Raw genomic sequence first — 16,757 nt, 5'->3', positions numbered from 1 at the left:
GAGTATGAATTTATGTAATAAAATAAAGAGGTGCTTTTATTGTGTTTCTGCTTCAGTGCGGCGCTCACTCAAGGACAGAGCAATTATAGCACACTTTTTTACCCTCCATTCACAAAACCACTCCACCGCCAGAAATGCCTGTGAACAGCTCCTCTTACTGCCTCACTGACCTGTCTGGCTGTGAGCTGTAACGGTGCACGTTGTGAGCGGAGAGAGTGAAATGGATTTGCTCAAAGAAGAAAGATGACACACAGTGACCTGCGTATTCATGAGGCACATCCATGACAATCCATGCAAATCTGTGAACACCTGTGATCAATGGCATTAGCAGAAAATCGTCATGAAGTGGCAGAATCAAGTTCTGAATCATAGCTGAAGTTTGCAGTCAGGTAGCTGCGTTACATTAGCAATGAAACAGCAAGACATCTGTAGCCCATCTCGTTCGTATGCAGCTCAGTTACAGGACCCCCCTCTCGCCCCCCTCCATCCAACGGAGCCCGGTGACTCCGTCTACGTTTCACACGCTGGCTCCGCCCCCTGCTCGGTTTTGTCCAAATCGGGCTTTTTGCGTCGCCGGAGCTCCCGATTTCAAGCCAACGTCATCAACGGGGAGAGGGGATGCTGACGTCGAACCGGAGTCAGAGCCGGAGTAGACGGGAAGGGAGGGGGAGAGGAGTGAGTTTCAGCGCTGCAAACATTGATATGAGACACATAAAATCACCCAGCCCTCCCCTCCGTGCTACTCCCCCCTTCCTCTCATTCTCTCGCTCTCTCTTTTACGTCGGTGTTGGCGCGTTGGGAGCCCCCCTACACCAGCGGAGTCCCAGCCTATATAAGTTACCGGCGAGCAGAGAAACTCCACCAGATTTACGGGCTCCCGACATCTGGGCGAGACACGGCTCCAACAACAGCCGACTGACTGACGCTCCGAGCCGGAGGAGAAAGCCACCGAGCCTCCGGTCCGTACCGAGCCAGGCGCTGTGGCGGAACCGAAGAGGAAAACCCGGGACAGGCAGGAGAAAGGAGCGCAGCCTGACTCTGGCCATGAGCTGAGATGACACTCCAGTGAAAACACGCACCGTGACTCTGACCACATTCAAGGAAAGAGATCTACGCTTTCCTCGAGCCACGCCGCACTCAACACAACTTCACCCGAGTTCCTCCTGCTCACCTTCCCCTCGACCACCGACCACAATGTACCGATCCACGAAAGGAGCTTCGAAAGCTCGGAGGGACCAAATAAACGCAGAGATCAGAAACCTGAGAGACTTGTTGCCCATCACCGATGCGGACAAGGCTCGCCTCTCTTATCTACACATCATGTCCCTTGCCTGCATGTACACGAGAAAATCTGTCTTCTTCTGTCAAGGTAAATATTCGTTTATATTCACTGCATACACTGCAGGCGTGTATCAGCTGTGTTAGCGTCATGTAGCATTGTTAAACATTGCTGTCAAGAAAATAAGAGGCGTAGTAGAAGTGTTTAAGCAGGAGCTACGCGAGTGGCAACAGGTGGATCTCGTTAGACAGCCTGAACTGAATATAAATTATGAAAAAAAAAAACATGACAGTTTATGATATGTAAGAGAATCGTACTTCATAGCGATTTTTAAGCTTACAAGCTGCTCTCCGCAGTGCTGAAACACAGTAGTGCTGTCCATGGTGCTGAAAAGCCTACCGTGTGACAGCGTGCAGAGAGTTTACATTTACAATGCAGCGGCATGTGTGGAGACAGCGTGCATGGTTTATTCATGTCTCATCGTCAATTCTTTCAGATGTAGCTGCAACTAGCGGTGCCGAGGAAAGCGCGAGATTCTTCTCATTTCACGAGCTCTCAGAGTTGGTACAAGCCATGCCAGGTTTCCTAATGCTACTGACCGGGGAAGGAAAACTACTTTACCTGTCGGACAGCGTCTCTGAGCACCTCGGACACTCAATGGTGAGTAAAACAGCTAGATATTCTTATTATTGTTTTCATTATTACACCAGCAAATGCATAAGGTGGAAAGTGAAAAGCATTTTTCTTAAGAAACATTCTGTTTGAACTTTCAGGTAGATTTGGTCGCCCAAGGGGACAGTGTGTATGACATAATAGACCCTACAGACCACTTTATTATGAGGAGTAACCTGGTGCCTCCGACCTCACCTGAGACAGGTAAGATGTCTACACATTCGTGTAATTCAATAATTAATTTATGCAAGAAATGCAGGTTGTAACTATTTCTCTCCTCCTTATTTTAGACCGACTGTTCCGTTGCCGTTTCAACACCTCAAAGTCAGTGCGCAGGCAAAGTGCTGGTAATAAGCTTGTCCTGATTCGGGCTCGCTGTCTGTCACCACCGCCTGGCCCTTCCGCACCAGGATCCTACTGGACCTCCAACCCTGTATGGGTGTGCTTCTGTGCACCTCTGGAGCCTCACCCACCCCGACCTGGCACCTCCACTGAACAAGCTTTGACCCCATCGTTAGAGAGCAGTTTCCTCCTATCGTGTTTCCGCTCACAGCACAGTCGTGACATGAGACTACAGGACGCACAGGACAGGTGAGGCTACCATTCTATATCCACTTTTCATGACTATTCATAGGGCTACTGCATACTTATCTAATCTATGTGAAACAGATTACATTGTCTCAACAGAAGTACTTTGTTCTCTTGCAGTGTGAGTGTTTACCTGGGTATGGATGTGGAGGCCCTGCGCTCTCGCTCCTGGTACAGCCTTCTGCATCCACAAGACCTTTCGCATGCCTCATCTCAGCACTGCAGTTTGTGTGAGTATCACGTATCACATGAGTGATGAAAGTCTCACCGAAGTTTACTACCTCAGTTCAGTGTGTAGTATGAGGCAACTCCCACCACATAGCTGCTAATCACTGCATTGACACTCACCATGACCAACTCCCACAGTACATCCGTGTAGTAGAGGAACATTTCAGAACACCTACAGAGATGATATATGACTCAAGATCTCATGCGGGGTGGAATATGTCTTGACTCATTCTTTCCCTCCTCTGTTTCCAAACAGTGAGAGAAGGAGGAGAAGGCAGGGCTGAGATGGTGGTACGCGTGGAAGCTGCAGATCACTCGTGGGTCTGGGTTTACATGGTCCTGCAGCTAGAGACAGGAGAGAACCCTATCAGCAGCAACAACTACATCATCAGGTACAGCTGAAGTCTAACAAACGTGTAAGTGGTTAATTCTACAAATTCAAAAAGGTGAAAATGTCATTAACCCATCTCTTTGTTCTTCTTACTGCAGTGAGTCAGAGGCCTGGTCAGTGAGGCAACAGCTGAGCTCTGAGGAGACTCAGCTCTCTGTAGTGCTGAGCACCAGCACCAGCACCTCCCAACAAGACCCTGCAAGCTTGCAGAGTCCAGAGACACTCTCCAGTCCTGACCAAGTGTTCACACCTGGGAGCAGCGGTCTCTCGGGTCAGTCGTTTGACTTCAGCACAACAGTGTGCAGCACTGGCTCTGCGGAAGAGCAAGGTGCCAGCTCCTCAATGGAAACGATGCCATTAGAGAGTGGTCCACGCTCCAGTCTCTCCTCTCTGGAGGAAGAGACCTTCTTCCAGCAGCCACCCAGTGAATCAGTTGACAGGCCTTCAGCTGCTTCATCCCCCGTCACAGTTGCCACAGTGTCAGACTTGGACTTCCTCACCCAAAACATTCTACTTCCCCCAGCTTTCCAGGTAGATCCTCCACTGCCTGCATTGCCACTTCCTTTACCACCAGTGCCTACAACCCAGGCCCAGCAGACCAAGGAGTTTGTGTGCACACCTCCATATACGCCTCAGCTAGGCAGCAGCAGCTTCCCCTTTGGGGAACCCCTCTTCAGCTTTGATCCCACTGGTGCCACCACACCACCACCACTTGCCCCAACTGCAACAGTTACAACTACAGTAGCTCCCTCTCTTTCTCCATCTGCCCCCTCAAACCCACAAGGCAGCCCTGCACCTCCAACCACCACACTCTCCACCCTGCTGCCACTCACTCTGCCAGCTCCAGCAACAGACATTCTCTTCCCCTCTGAGCCCTGCAGCAGCTCACTCTATGAGAAGCTTCCTCCAACCCCAGACAGTCCAGGAGATGGGGATTGCACTATTATGACTCTACCTGAGGTTCGTGGTCCACTGTATGTTGATGTTCCTCACGGGCCACTCCCATACCCACCTGAAGGCCTGCTCACACCTGAAGCCTCACCTGGAAAACAGCCCAGCCTATCATTCTTCTCCCTAGAGCGGGAGAGAGAAAAAGAAAGAACAGAAATTTCCCTTTTAGCCCAGCACATAAGCACGCTAGCTGAGGGGTTCTACCTGGACCCTCTCCTTTCCAAGCTGCTGCCCTCTTCCGTCTCTCCACGACCTCCATCTCCCTCCCTGGACTCAGTGGGACTCGAGACGGTCTCGCTTCTGGGTGAATTCTACCCAGTGAAATCCTGGAGAGGCCTGGACCTGCCCATCTTCCCAGACGACGACTCTCTGTTTGAAGAGAGTGTCTTAGAGACCCTCCTTAAAGACCTCTCCTCACCATCACTCTCTCCCACTCCTTCTTCTCCCTCCAGTCCTCCTTCTTCCCCTTCAACTCCTGAGTGCTGGCGTCCACCCCTGCACTTTGATGGGGTCTCTGCCGTGAGTGCCGGCCACTTCTGTAGCGTCCAATCGGCGCACTGTAACCATGCGGCCGGGTGCGGGGCTACGATGTCGCCAATCAACGCAGGTGACATGGCGGATGGGAAGGCGGCAGGCGAAGTTGCCATGGAGACAGAGGTAGTGTCATCGCCACTGTCTACCAGTATCCCAGCGTCTCCACCGCTGCAGCTGACAGCCTCGCCCGTCTCTCCAGTGCCTGCCTCCTCACCCGCCAGCCCCGCATCGCCTGGCCTGCCCTGCGCCCAGTCCCTCCTCGAGGAGCTGGCCGCCCTGGAACCCACGTTTGGGGCAGGTGCCTCGATCGCCCCTGGCCTGGGGCAACAACCTGAGTTGTATCAACTCCAAAGTCACCTGCCGCAACAGTGCTTCCACAAAGGTAAGTACAACTCTGTCCTGTTTTTCCACAAACATCTTACTTGAATTAATAGAGCATACTTGATAACTGAGAAGTATTGCCTAACCCTCTTTTTCTTTTTCCCTTCTTGTCTTTCAGATGGGAGTGGAAGTGATCCTCCGTTCTAAAATAAGTCTGTGACTTACTTCATTAAGTATGGCATATTGTCATATTTCATGGAGCTACTTTTACTGAAAAGTGAAAATTATCTATATGTATAAATATATACATAATGTATATAAGGCCAAAAAGACTTGAACTTCCTCATATCCTCATGAGATAAGATTCATTCATATTTTGTTCATGTATTTATCCATGAATTTTTATGTCAATAATGGTGCAACATCTCAACAATGATGCAATATACTAGCGTGTGAACCAAGTTGTGACAAGACTTGGAGGTCAGTTTTTGTCTCTGCTTTACTGTAACGCTGAGCTTTTATCAGAGACTAAGATCTCTGACTTTGTAAGCACAACTCGACTTACAGACTTGCATTCGTATTCACTCGTAGTGAAAATACTCTGTTGTGAACTCTAAAGACATGGAAAAAAGAATCATATTTCAAAAAGATAACAAACAGACAGCAGCTTACAGCTCAATGCTTGTAATGGCAGTATGACACACTCAAAGCCCAATGTGTGGAAAATGTATTTTACACTACACTCTACAGTACCATGACTGTCTTCAAAACTCTTGTTAACTTTGATTTGACAGTAATTCTAACAGCGCAATGTGCAAATGTGCAAAATCCAGAAAACATTGAGCTTTGGGTTTGCAGCTGCCATGAGTTCTTTTTTTTCAAAATCTGTGTATCAGTGTGCTGTACAAATGTTTCTTTAATCTGTGAACAAATCCAAGTTTGTGTGCAAGAGAAGTCAAGTTTTCCAATATTCTTCAACTGGTCCAGTGGACACCATCTGGAGAAGAAGCTACCAGCTGACAGTGAGAAGAACAGAAGACTGTGTGTGACTGCACACACATTCTGCTGGACTGACACTTTGGCCAGCCAGTGTTAAATGGCTCCTCGGTCAGCCATTTTCATAGGCAAGGCCCGACACAGATGCACTGGACTTTTGCAGCATCAATATTTGTAATGCTTGCAATCTGTTGTTGCTCTCGTGTGCTTGGCACAAGCAAAGGCTTGCTGAACTCAGCCAGGCAGCATCTTTATACAGTGAATACCACGGTGACATCGTAACTTTACTCTGTGCGGTGTAGAGTGGTGAACATGACTGTGTGAATGGCCTATTCTTCTTTTTTGAGAGGGGTTTAAAAAAAAACTGAAAAAAAAAAACAAACAACCAACGCCGACGTTTTGTTTTAAAAAATGAAGTGGACACTCGGGACGGGGTACTATTTCTATTCAGTTACTAGTCGACATGGGTTGAGAATGGTTCTATTCCCATGGTGTCGACATGCTAACGTAGAGTTGTCTACGGTCAAGTAAAGGATTGATTCCTACGTTCTACCTATTTACATGCTAAGTTTAAAAAACAAACAAACGAGCAAAGTATTATATCGTATGTGTGCTGTTATACAGAATGGATGTTTGGTGCACATGCCTCTAGATAGGCGTGTGCTGAGGTTTCAGTTTGATAATAGGATGTACACATTTGTACATTTGTACAAAACAGAGCAGATACTGTACATATCAGAGACATTTTTATTGTATACGATGGAGAAAAAAAACAAAACATACTTTGACATATGCTATCTATGAAGAATGGACATTGTGGATCAGTGTTCTTTTGTGTCGCTGATAAGTGTATTTGGTTGTCAAAAACAAATGCATTTATATTAAAGTGCACTTAAAGCTGCCTATGTCTTTTGCGTCATTGTCTCCTTCTCCTCTCCAGTTTCTTTCCCCCCTCCTCTCTCGCTCACTATCGTCTGTCCATCGCTCCCATTCCCTCCATCACTCTGGTCCCTGCATCCCTCCTTCCTGCGCGCTCTCTCTCTTTCTTCCCCTGGAGCATGGACTGCTCAGCAACAGCACTGACGCACACTCATGATGAGACACTATCTGACTCAGACTGACGCACACACTTGACACAGAGGCACTCGCGCACAGACAGCCACTTCCCACTTTGACGCACACACGCACTGAATGCCACACGCGCAAAAGCCCTCCCCTTTCTCTCTCTCTTTTTCTCACTCTCTCTCTCTCTCTCTCCCCCTCCCCGGCAGCCTGCACCGAACGTACCTGCTATTCCTACGTCGCACGACAGTGCTGCTGGACTCCATATATGGGCTTTCCTGCTTAGGGGCACCAATTTTAGCCCCCTCCTCCCCTTTTCGCACAGCATCCTTCCCAATAAGGAGAGAGGGAGTAAGAGAGAGAGAGAGGGAGGGAGTGAGAGAGAGAGAGAGAGAGAGAGAGAGAGAGAGAGAGAGAGAGAGAGAGAGATGTGTTGCTATGCTAACAGTCTTTTTGCACAAGGGCATCAGTAAGCCAATTAAGGAAACCTATATTAACTTATCCCAGTTTCCCAATGAAAGGCCACCCTCTCAATTCTACTCTGCACCAGAGATTAAAGCACCTCTGCCAAACACAGTATAGCTTGTCTCTCTCCAACTTATTCTCCTTCTCTCCACTTCACCTGCATATGCACCTTGGGGAGAGGAAAAAGAATCAGTTTAGCTAAGCAATTGAGACAAAGGAATTGAACATTTTGTTCCAGGCCCAGTTGTACATGCAGACATATGCTGGTGAGAGACCAAGCACAATGCCACAGAAACCCAGATTGGCTCTCCTGTGCCACACTGTGGCCAGAAAAGGCAATCTGTTCTTGCATCACAAAGGGAAAAAAAATTAAGCCTGTTGCAGATTTACAGGTACAAAGCAGTAGTGTAGTCTAGTCTGATGTAGTGGGTGATTAGCTATTAGCAAGACTAGCAAGACACAAGACAGATTCTAACTCTAAAACACATGGCTAGCAACATAATTATACAAAACGATAGTGATGGTTGAATAAGAATCACTGTGCATCTTAAGTGGAGTGTAAGCAAATGCTAGCTGTTTCTGCATTAAGGTTATATGGTGTTACTAGGCAGTTTCTAAACAGCAAGACTATAAGAAAAGTTAAAGAACATATGAAAAATGTCCATTCTTAATTTCAGTGATGAGATGCCTAGGGTTGCCACCTGTCCAGGATTTCCCTAGATTGTCTGGGTTTCTGGTTGCCTGTCCAGGAAAAAAATTCCAAGAATCTAAAGAGACTTAAACTGCTTTGTTTTATCAGACTTCCCTCAGTGTAGGGACAACTGTTTGGGAAAGGTGCACTGCTGGAGGCACTAGGCAACATCTCAATGTGACTGAGAAGATGAGATTCTGTAGCTGAACTGACATCTATCTATCTTAGACTGCATCATGAGCTACCTGTCTACTAAATTCAGTAAAAAAATAACAAAAAATCACGCCACTGATCAAACGTCCAGGAATTTTACAGGGCAGAGGCGGCAATCCTAAATATACCCCAAAAAGGAGAAAGAGATAACCAAGACTTGGCCATTAAAAAAGATGGATGGTTACATTTAACAGAAAAAATATCTTTCAGGAATACAGGAAGATAAAAAAGAAAACACCATTAACAGAACTGATAAAAACATAGATAAATCATCTCAACAGGTGAACATGCTCACACAAACACACATTTCAAAATTAGAAGATTTTACTAAAGAAAGTGACCTAAGACAGTACTGGTTGAAGCACACACACACACACAAACATCATCTAAACCGCTTATCCTTCTGGGTCGCGGTGGGGTGCTGGAGCCTATCCTAGCTGTCATTGGGCGGAAGGCAGGATACACCCTGGACGGGCTGCCAGTCCATCGCAGGGCAGACAGACAGACATACACATTCACACACACTCACACCAAGGGCAATTTAGCAAGTCCAATTGGCCTGACTGCATGTCTTTGGACTGTGGGAGGAAACCGGAGTACCTGGAGGAAACCCACGCAGACACGGGGAGAACATGCAAACTCCACACAGAAACTGGTTGAAGCAGCGATACATTAATGAATATAACATGTACATTAGACCAACTGTGTACACAGTTACTGCTTCATTAGGACATATCAAAAGTATTATAATGGAGACTTGGATTGATTCGTGACTATAACACAGTATCATTAGTTAGGTTCAGTCAACAAAGATATTCCTCATGCTCATGTTAGTGATGTCTACAGCAGTCACTCTCAGGCCCAAGGCCTTGAAGGCTCCCCTATAATCTCCATAAAGTCAACTTTCCTCCAGTTCTAGCTATGGAAAAACCCAGTTCCATCTCCTTTACCATGGGCTGGGAAGCCCTGTGTGGTAGCACAGTTTGGGGATGGGCATAAACAATACATTTCTAAAGGAACAATCACTCTCCAGTGCCATGATGTCCATTAGAAAACAAACAGCATACAAACATTCCACAGGCCTCAGAAAGACACAAAAGCCAGGTGTATAAAATATATTCTTAAGGAAAATACTCTATTTTAAAAGGATGCAAATTTAATCTTCTTTAATCTTTAATGTATTACATGCTTTTTGGATTCCCCTGGTTAAATTACATGTTTTGTTGGTTTTCTAAGTGACAATAAGTTAAAACATCCTCTACAACAACATCTATGGCTGAATTTAACAAATTGAAAATAAAAAAAAAATGAACATAACATTAAAAGTGCCATAACATTTGTATGTGCTAGATTTTATGTTTTGTCCCCGCCCCCCCAATGTAAATGTTAACTTCACCAAATAAACAGGAAGTTTATAGAATAAAGAATAGTTAAAGAATAGTTTAAAATGTGCAGAGGTGTGTTATCTACAGAGGGTTAGTATTTAGATTCACTCAAAAATCAACAAAAATATGTAATGTAAGAAGAGTGGTCCTGAGGTCCTGATTTGTGCATGCCTGCAAGAACCAGAAGGCAACAGGGTGTCTCATGTCTTATTTTGGTGTTTGGCACTCAGGATCACTTTCTTTGCGCCCTTAGACGAGGAACGCATTGATGCAGAACCACCAGCGGCCTCTTACTCAAACTTCCGTGACATACAGGCGAGGACCAATCAGAGCAGAGGGGTTTCCCCTGTTAATGAGCTGCATTATGTTTGTAATCTATATCGAGCCATTGCAGACAAGCAAATTAGCTCATTTACAAAAACAAGTATGACCATTAGTATAATTTCACTATGTATAGTACATGTACAGGCTGTGCGATGCACGGATCTCTTCCAAATGCATGCTTTTCAACCTAGTACCCTTTAGGTCTCTCATTCGCACATTGCTGACGTTAGCAGAGGAGGGTCTTTGAGTAGGACTGCCGGGCTTAGAGCGCCTTTTGGGACAGTCCCCTGGACTACACCTCTGGCACTAATGCCTCAATAAAAGTCATAGATGACTGGGCAAAAAAAGTCAGTGATGTCTGATGTTATGGAGAACACTTACTTTTACTATAAATAACACAATCTCTTTGTACAACCATTAAAAAATCCCCCTCACACTGATTATCTTAGAGCAGCCTTCACACTCAAATGCACCCCTAACACAAGAAACTCAACAGCCTTTCAGCTAGTTTCTAAAGATAGTGATCGCCCCCTGGTGGAAGCACATGAACATACACATTAAAAAATTCGGAAAAAGCTCAGGGTATTTACCACAATAAGCTATTAATGTTGACTACTAGCAGATCTATTTTGTGCAGGACAGCTTTGCTCATCACTATTGATTCAGCATGTTATATATTAACCACATGCATTTTTGCCACTGATTCTATCAGTAAAATCAGATTAATTTTAAATGTTGCTACCATGTAAAGAAAATAAGGCCACAGTGCACATTTCAAGCACATTAAAGTTAATAAAAATAACCCAGTTTAGGAGAGACATTCTAATAATAAATGCTGCAGTAAAATTTAGCTCATTGTCAGGATGTAAACAACATGACCGATTTTTTTTTAAAATAGCCATTTTAGTGTGTTTAATATTGAGTTGGGGTGCAATTGGATAGATTCATTTAATGGTTTGGCTAATGATTATGATATATTAATAATGATAATGAAATGAAATGAGTTGAAACACTGATTTATTTTATTTTGGACTGCTTATGTGAAACCATTTTATAAAGCCGTGAATACAATACGATTTTAAGTTGCTCTAACATGTATGAAGTAGCCTGCTCCTTCCTCTCGCACGGATGCATACGGACGTCTGATGCTTTTAAAGACCCAGGAAACCTGAATCTGTTTTCTTTCTCATTAAGTTAGTATTGTTCTAGCAGGCAAACAGTAAACATGTACTAAGTTACTTATACCTTTGAATAATGCTCCACTGACCAATAAATGACCGATATGTTTCACCTTATTTTTCTCCTCTCGATGTAAACGGGGCGGTCCTAATCTTGGGTAACGCTTCTGTCAGCATTTCTTGACCAATCACAAGGCTTGCATCTTTTGCCCCGCCCACAGAAACAGTTTCACAGTCAGAGAAACTTGGCGAGCTAAAACTAACCCAGCGTACATAAAAGCTAGCAAGCAAGCTAGCTCACCTGTCTGCAGCTGTATGTCGTCCGTTCAGTCGTTTATCCAAACACGAGCTTTGTTCGTTCGTCCATTCATTCATTCTTCGTTCATGGCTTCATCCGTCCGTTAGTTCGTTCATCCGTCTGTCTGTTTGTCCGTGACTTTTTTCGTTCAGTTACCGTCACATAAAAGTTGGATAATGATTTTAGTTCTGTATGAGTGGTGGAGCAGGCTAGGAGTGTTGGACACAGCGGTCAATCAAGCTGCTCATTAGCCACGCCCACGCAGTTCTCAGGTCTGATCAGCAGTTTTTTCGTTAAAGCTTTGCTGAATGTTAAATATAACACTCGAGTTTATCATATAAATATTTCACTCTCCATCTCCACCTTTTCCCTGGGACTTTAACAGACAATAGACATATTATTACTTCCAGTTTTACAGGAAAACTTTCATTGAATATTTAAACTTAAAGCCTATCTCTAGTACAGGAATAACCTATTTGCAGTCTGCTAAGCTAGTTTTTAAACAGTAGTAATAAACCCAGTGTGGGAAATTATGGTTGTAGTGGTAATTTGGTGAATAAAAATGCTTACAAGGCAAACATTTCTTTGTTGAATATTGCAATACTATGATGTTATGACAAGAAAATGAAAAAGTTAATGAAATGACTGCAATATACAATGATGGGTGAAAAAGTTACCTTATTTAGTGGTCCATGACATCATCTAAAAAACTGTGGTGAAACTGTTTGACTACATTGCATTGATGGTATTTTGAAGTGTCCATGATAAAGTTTCTGTGCGTATATGATATCATGCCAATACCAAATTAGTAGCTGTTTCACAATGCTTTTGTTTCTACACCAGCCAAAGTGAGTAAGTGAAAGCTGTTTCAGGAGATATTATTTTGATGCTCCTCTTTTAAGCAGTTCCGCACTGCAGACACAGTCTACTTTATGAAAATGCACCTCATTGTTGCAGATTGTGGATATTGTCTGCTAATGGCCACTCTTTGATAGTGACATAAATAGAGCTCAAAAAATGTAACAAAGTATGAAAACCAGATCAGGATTATGATCCTTTCAAGTGGTTTTGCTGAGTTGTAGCACATATTTTGTAGTTGTATTTTCATCATTGCTGAGGAAAGAAGTTAACAGTCCATCAACAGAATAAACAGAATAATTGTGTAACACTGTGCAAATATAATACATGATAAGAGTAAAATAAATTCAGACATTATCAGAAACCAATCCCCTGTAGCAGGGTCCAGTGGCATTATTCCTAGGAGAACATTAGTGATTTTAACATGAAATTTGTATTGAACTCTGAGACTAAAGGCCTATTTGAGCTGGATTAGTTTTTACCAGAGGAGGTCAGGCAACGTAATTTGTGTGTGATTTGATTGGCTGATTTGTATGGAAAAAATGATCTGTATAATTTCCCCAAATTACTAAATTAGGTACCACACTTCCAAACAATATCAATAAGTTGTACAGCTAAATGGCAAATAGACTAGCATTAGCTACCAAATGCCGCACAATAAGACAGAAAACACACTGCACTGTGAAAAGTACTTTTGAGATATTTCTTTTTTTGTCTTACAATTCATTCATCACAAAAAATGTTGTGGATTTTGATAGTCTTGTTGTGAACTTGAGGGTTATGGAATTGGGTCAAATCAAGCTCCATAATAGCTGTCAATCTTGTCTTATGGTCACAAAAAAAAAAAAAGTGGAGGTACTGTTTTGTATTATTTTATTATTACGTTACTGTGATGTTGTTTCGAACAAGACTACTATTCCTGAGGGAGATCAGAGTTCAGCGAATTATAGAAGGTAATTCGCTCCATAAATATTACTCAGCAGACTTGTAAAAACTATGGACGTTGCAGATTCGTACTAGATTAAAATCACAGATCACATTAATAATCACTCAAATTTCTGCATCTCCTGAGATAAAACATATAAGTCTTAAGATACGGAAGTATTTTCTGTGGACTAATGACTGAGCTTAACAACAATGCAAAGTCATATCCAAAAACTGTACTGTGTCTATGTATTTTTTTTTTTATTTATTACAAATCTTTGGCTTACTATAACAAGGTCAAAGGGCCAAGGTGTATAAATCCTGACAAATATCATTTCAGACCCTATGTGACGCGCCAACAGAATCCAGACGCTCACGGAGAAAAAGGGCTAAAGTTGTTTTAATAGAGTTAGGCAAAGGCTTGGTCAAAAAACAGGCGTGGGTCAAATCCAAAAGACAAAGGCAAAACACAACGATGATCATATCACCATGTGAAAAGACTCGGAATCGTGGGGGTTATTCTAATCTCTAAGTCACATCATTAACCCTCTTGACAATCTTAAAGGGCCCAATGTATTTAGGCTGAAGTTTTTTGCAACTTCCCTCTGAACTACGGAAGTCCTTAGTGGCCAACCACACTCGATCCCCTGGCTGAAACGTTGGGGTTGGACCCCAGCGACGATCCGCTTGTTCTTTGGTCCGCTGCAGTGCGTGCTCGATGCGTTGATGGGTCTCCTCCCATACCTGTTCACTCCTGCTCATCCACTGCTGGTATGTCCGTATGGGCTCCTGTCCAGGGTGCTAAGGGGGGTTGATAGCCTAGGACACACTGGAAAGGAGTCATGTCAGTTGCAGAACAGGTCAATGAGTTTTGAGTGATCTCTGCCCATATCAAATATTGAGCCCAATCCGTGGGATTTTCATAACAAAATATCCTCAAGAATTTCCCCAGTTCTTGATTTACCCGCTCACATTGTCCGTTCGATTGTGGGTGGTAACCAGATGAAAGGCTAATGGAAACTCCTATCTGCTCAAAGAAAGCGGCCCATACCTGAGACGTGAATTGGGGACCCCTATCTGAAATTATGTCCTCTGGTATGCCAAAACTGCGAAATACATGCTGGAACAAACTGGGAATGGCAGAAAAAGGGATAAATCTTACTCCTCTGGAAAATCGATCTACTACTGTCAGGATGGTAGTATACCCTTGTGAAAGGGGTAAATCAGTGACGAAATCGACCACTATGTGTGACCAGGGTCTGTTAGGCACAGGTAGAGGCATTAGCTTTCCTGCAGGGAGTGTCTTTGGGGTTTTGCACTGGGAACATGTCGAACAGGATGAAACAAAGAAATGGATGTCTTTAAGCATTGATTGCCACCCGAAGTTTATGGGTTCGGGTTTCTCCCGGGTGTCCAGATGTGAGGGACGAGTGAGCCCAGGTGATGAGCTGTGTGCGGAAAGCCTGAGGAACATACAGTTTATCAGGAGGGCACTGACTGGGGATTTCATGGTTCCGGAGAGCTTTTTCAATGTCTTCATCAATCTGCCATCTAATGGATGAGATGGTGATTTCAGGCGGGAGAATGGTCGTATAGGTGTCTTTTTCTAGGGTGAACTTCTCTCCTTCGTGAATTCGTGATAACGCATCCGCCTTGGTGTTACGAGAACCGGGTCTATAAGTAATGTTGAAATGGAATCTGGCAAAAAAAAAAAAGGGCCATCTGGCTTGCCGTGCATTGATTCTTTTCGCCATACGGAGATATTCTAGATTCTTGTGGTCTGTTAAAACAGTGAATGGAAAATGGAGTTTCTGGAATGCAGATTCTGCGGAGTCCGTCCAAGTGATCTTCTTGGGACTACCCTTTAAGAGGGATGTGAGCGGGGAAGCAATGGTGCTAAAGTTTCTTATAAAACGACGATAGAAGTTCGCAAACCCTAAAAACCTCTGGATTTCCTTCACTGAGGTGGGAGTAGGCCACTGAACCACCGCCTCCACCTTGTGGTCATCCATTGTAACTCCTTGGGGGCTAATGAAGTACCCTAGGAAAGAGACTGACTGCAGATGAAATTCACACTTTTCTGCTTGGAACACCGAGGGGGCGATAGAGAGTCCGAAAGGCATCACTTGGTATTTATAGTGCCCCCTGGTGGTCAAAAAGGCCGTTTTCCACTCATCACCTTCCCGCACTCGGATCAAATTGTAAGCGCTCCGTAAATCAAGCTTAGTGAAGAACTTGGCCCCCTTAAGTTGTTCCAATGCTACAGGGACCAAGGGAAGAGGATAGGGGTAGGCTTTTGAAATCTGATTGAGGGCCCGATAATCTATACAGGGATGGAGTCCTCCATCTTTCTTTTTAATGAAAAAGAAACTAGAGGCGATGGGGGACGTTGAGGGCCTGATGAAACCCTGGTCTAGGGCTTCCTGAATGTAGATGTCGAGGGCGTTCCTCCTGTGTTAAGGGGTAAATTCGGGCTTTGGGGAACACGGGATTCTCTACCAGTTCTATTGCACAGTCATATGATCTATGGGGGGGCAATTTGGTGGCATTTTTCTTGTTGAAAACGTCCTTTGAATCATTATACTCAGAGGGACCATAGTGTCAGCGTTGGGGCTTTCTATTGATGTGGACATAATGGCGATGGAAGGAGTGGTGATACAGGAATGGGCACAAAAATCTGACCATTTGGTAATAGTATGTTCAGGCCATGAGATGACAGAGTTATGTTGCTGGCAACATTAACGACTTAGAAACCAACCCCCATGTGGGCACACTCACCACATTAGCACGTGGAGTGAACTCCACGTGCTGTCCAGGGGTCGGCGCTTTGCTTTTTTGTGGCCGGGTTCGGCACTCGCAAACTTGATGTCCCCCCTTGCCACAATATAAACAAAGATGGTTCTGCAATCTGTGCTGCCTTTCTTCTGGAGATAATCGCGAAGAGTCACACTGCATAGGTTCTGTGGTCTCTGTGTTCTCCAGCAGAACCCGCCCCCGAGGATTTCCCCTTCTCTGATCTCGAGCGATCTTTGATCTCGGACGAGAATGCAATAGATGATCCAATTTAATAGCCAGAGTGATGAGTTGGTCTAATGACAAATCGTCATCTTTACTAGCTAGTTCGTTAAGGATTTCAGTATTTAAACCTTGTCGAAAGATCACCAAGAGCGCCGCCTCATTCCACCCGCTGCTCGCAGCAAGAGTTCGAAATTCCAGCGAGTACTCGACCACAGAGCGCGTTCCCTGGCGCAGCTTACACAACAATTCCCCGCTGACTTTCCCTTCGTAAGGATGATCAAAAACAGTCTTAAACTGCGTAATGAATTGAGCATAGGTCAAGCGATGAATCATATTCCAGCTGGCAGTAGCCCATTCTAATGCTTTCCCAGCTAATCTGGA

General features: G+C 44.4%; 1 protein-coding gene across 1 annotated transcript; it reads left to right on the top strand.

Annotated features, from left to right (window-relative positions):
• Window positions 1-1,070: 1,070 nt before the first annotated feature.
• Window positions 1,071-5,220, top strand: npas4a (neuronal PAS domain protein 4a). Its single transcript, XM_036568693.1, has 8 exons — window positions 1,071-1,369; window positions 1,776-1,939; window positions 2,053-2,155; window positions 2,242-2,542; window positions 2,660-2,769; window positions 3,024-3,159; window positions 3,257-5,025; window positions 5,143-5,220. Exons 1-8 carry the CDS (start codon window positions 1,195-1,197, stop codon window positions 5,169-5,171), a joined length of 2,787 nt encoding a protein of 928 aa, XP_036424586.1. The 5' UTR covers window positions 1,071-1,194; the 3' UTR covers window positions 5,172-5,220.
• The last annotated feature ends 11,537 nt before the right edge of the window (window positions 5,221-16,757 follow it).

The sequence above is a fragment of the Colossoma macropomum genome, unplaced genomic scaffold (assembly GCF_904425465.1).
Source record: "Colossoma macropomum unplaced genomic scaffold, Colossoma_macropomum, whole genome shotgun sequence".
Taxonomy (NCBI): Eukaryota; Metazoa; Chordata; class Actinopteri; order Characiformes; family Serrasalmidae; genus Colossoma; species Colossoma macropomum.
Note: the sequence above shows the minus strand (reverse complement) of the source record. Positions and strands in the feature narration are given on the sequence as shown.

Excerpts from the sequence above, each read along its gene's own strand:
- npas4a (XM_036568693.1), top strand. The coding sequence starts at position 1,195 with ATGTACCGATCCACGAAAGGAGCTTCGAAAGCTCGGAGGGACCAAATA. Across the intron at positions 1,940-2,052 it reads AGCACCTCGGACACTCAATG|GTAGATTTGGTCGCCCAAGG; the intron begins GTGAGTAAAACA and ends TTGAACTTTCAG. Across the intron at positions 5,026-5,142 it reads GCAACAGTGCTTCCACAAAG|ATGGGAGTGGAAGTGATCCT; the intron begins GTAAGTACAACT and ends CTTGTCTTTCAG.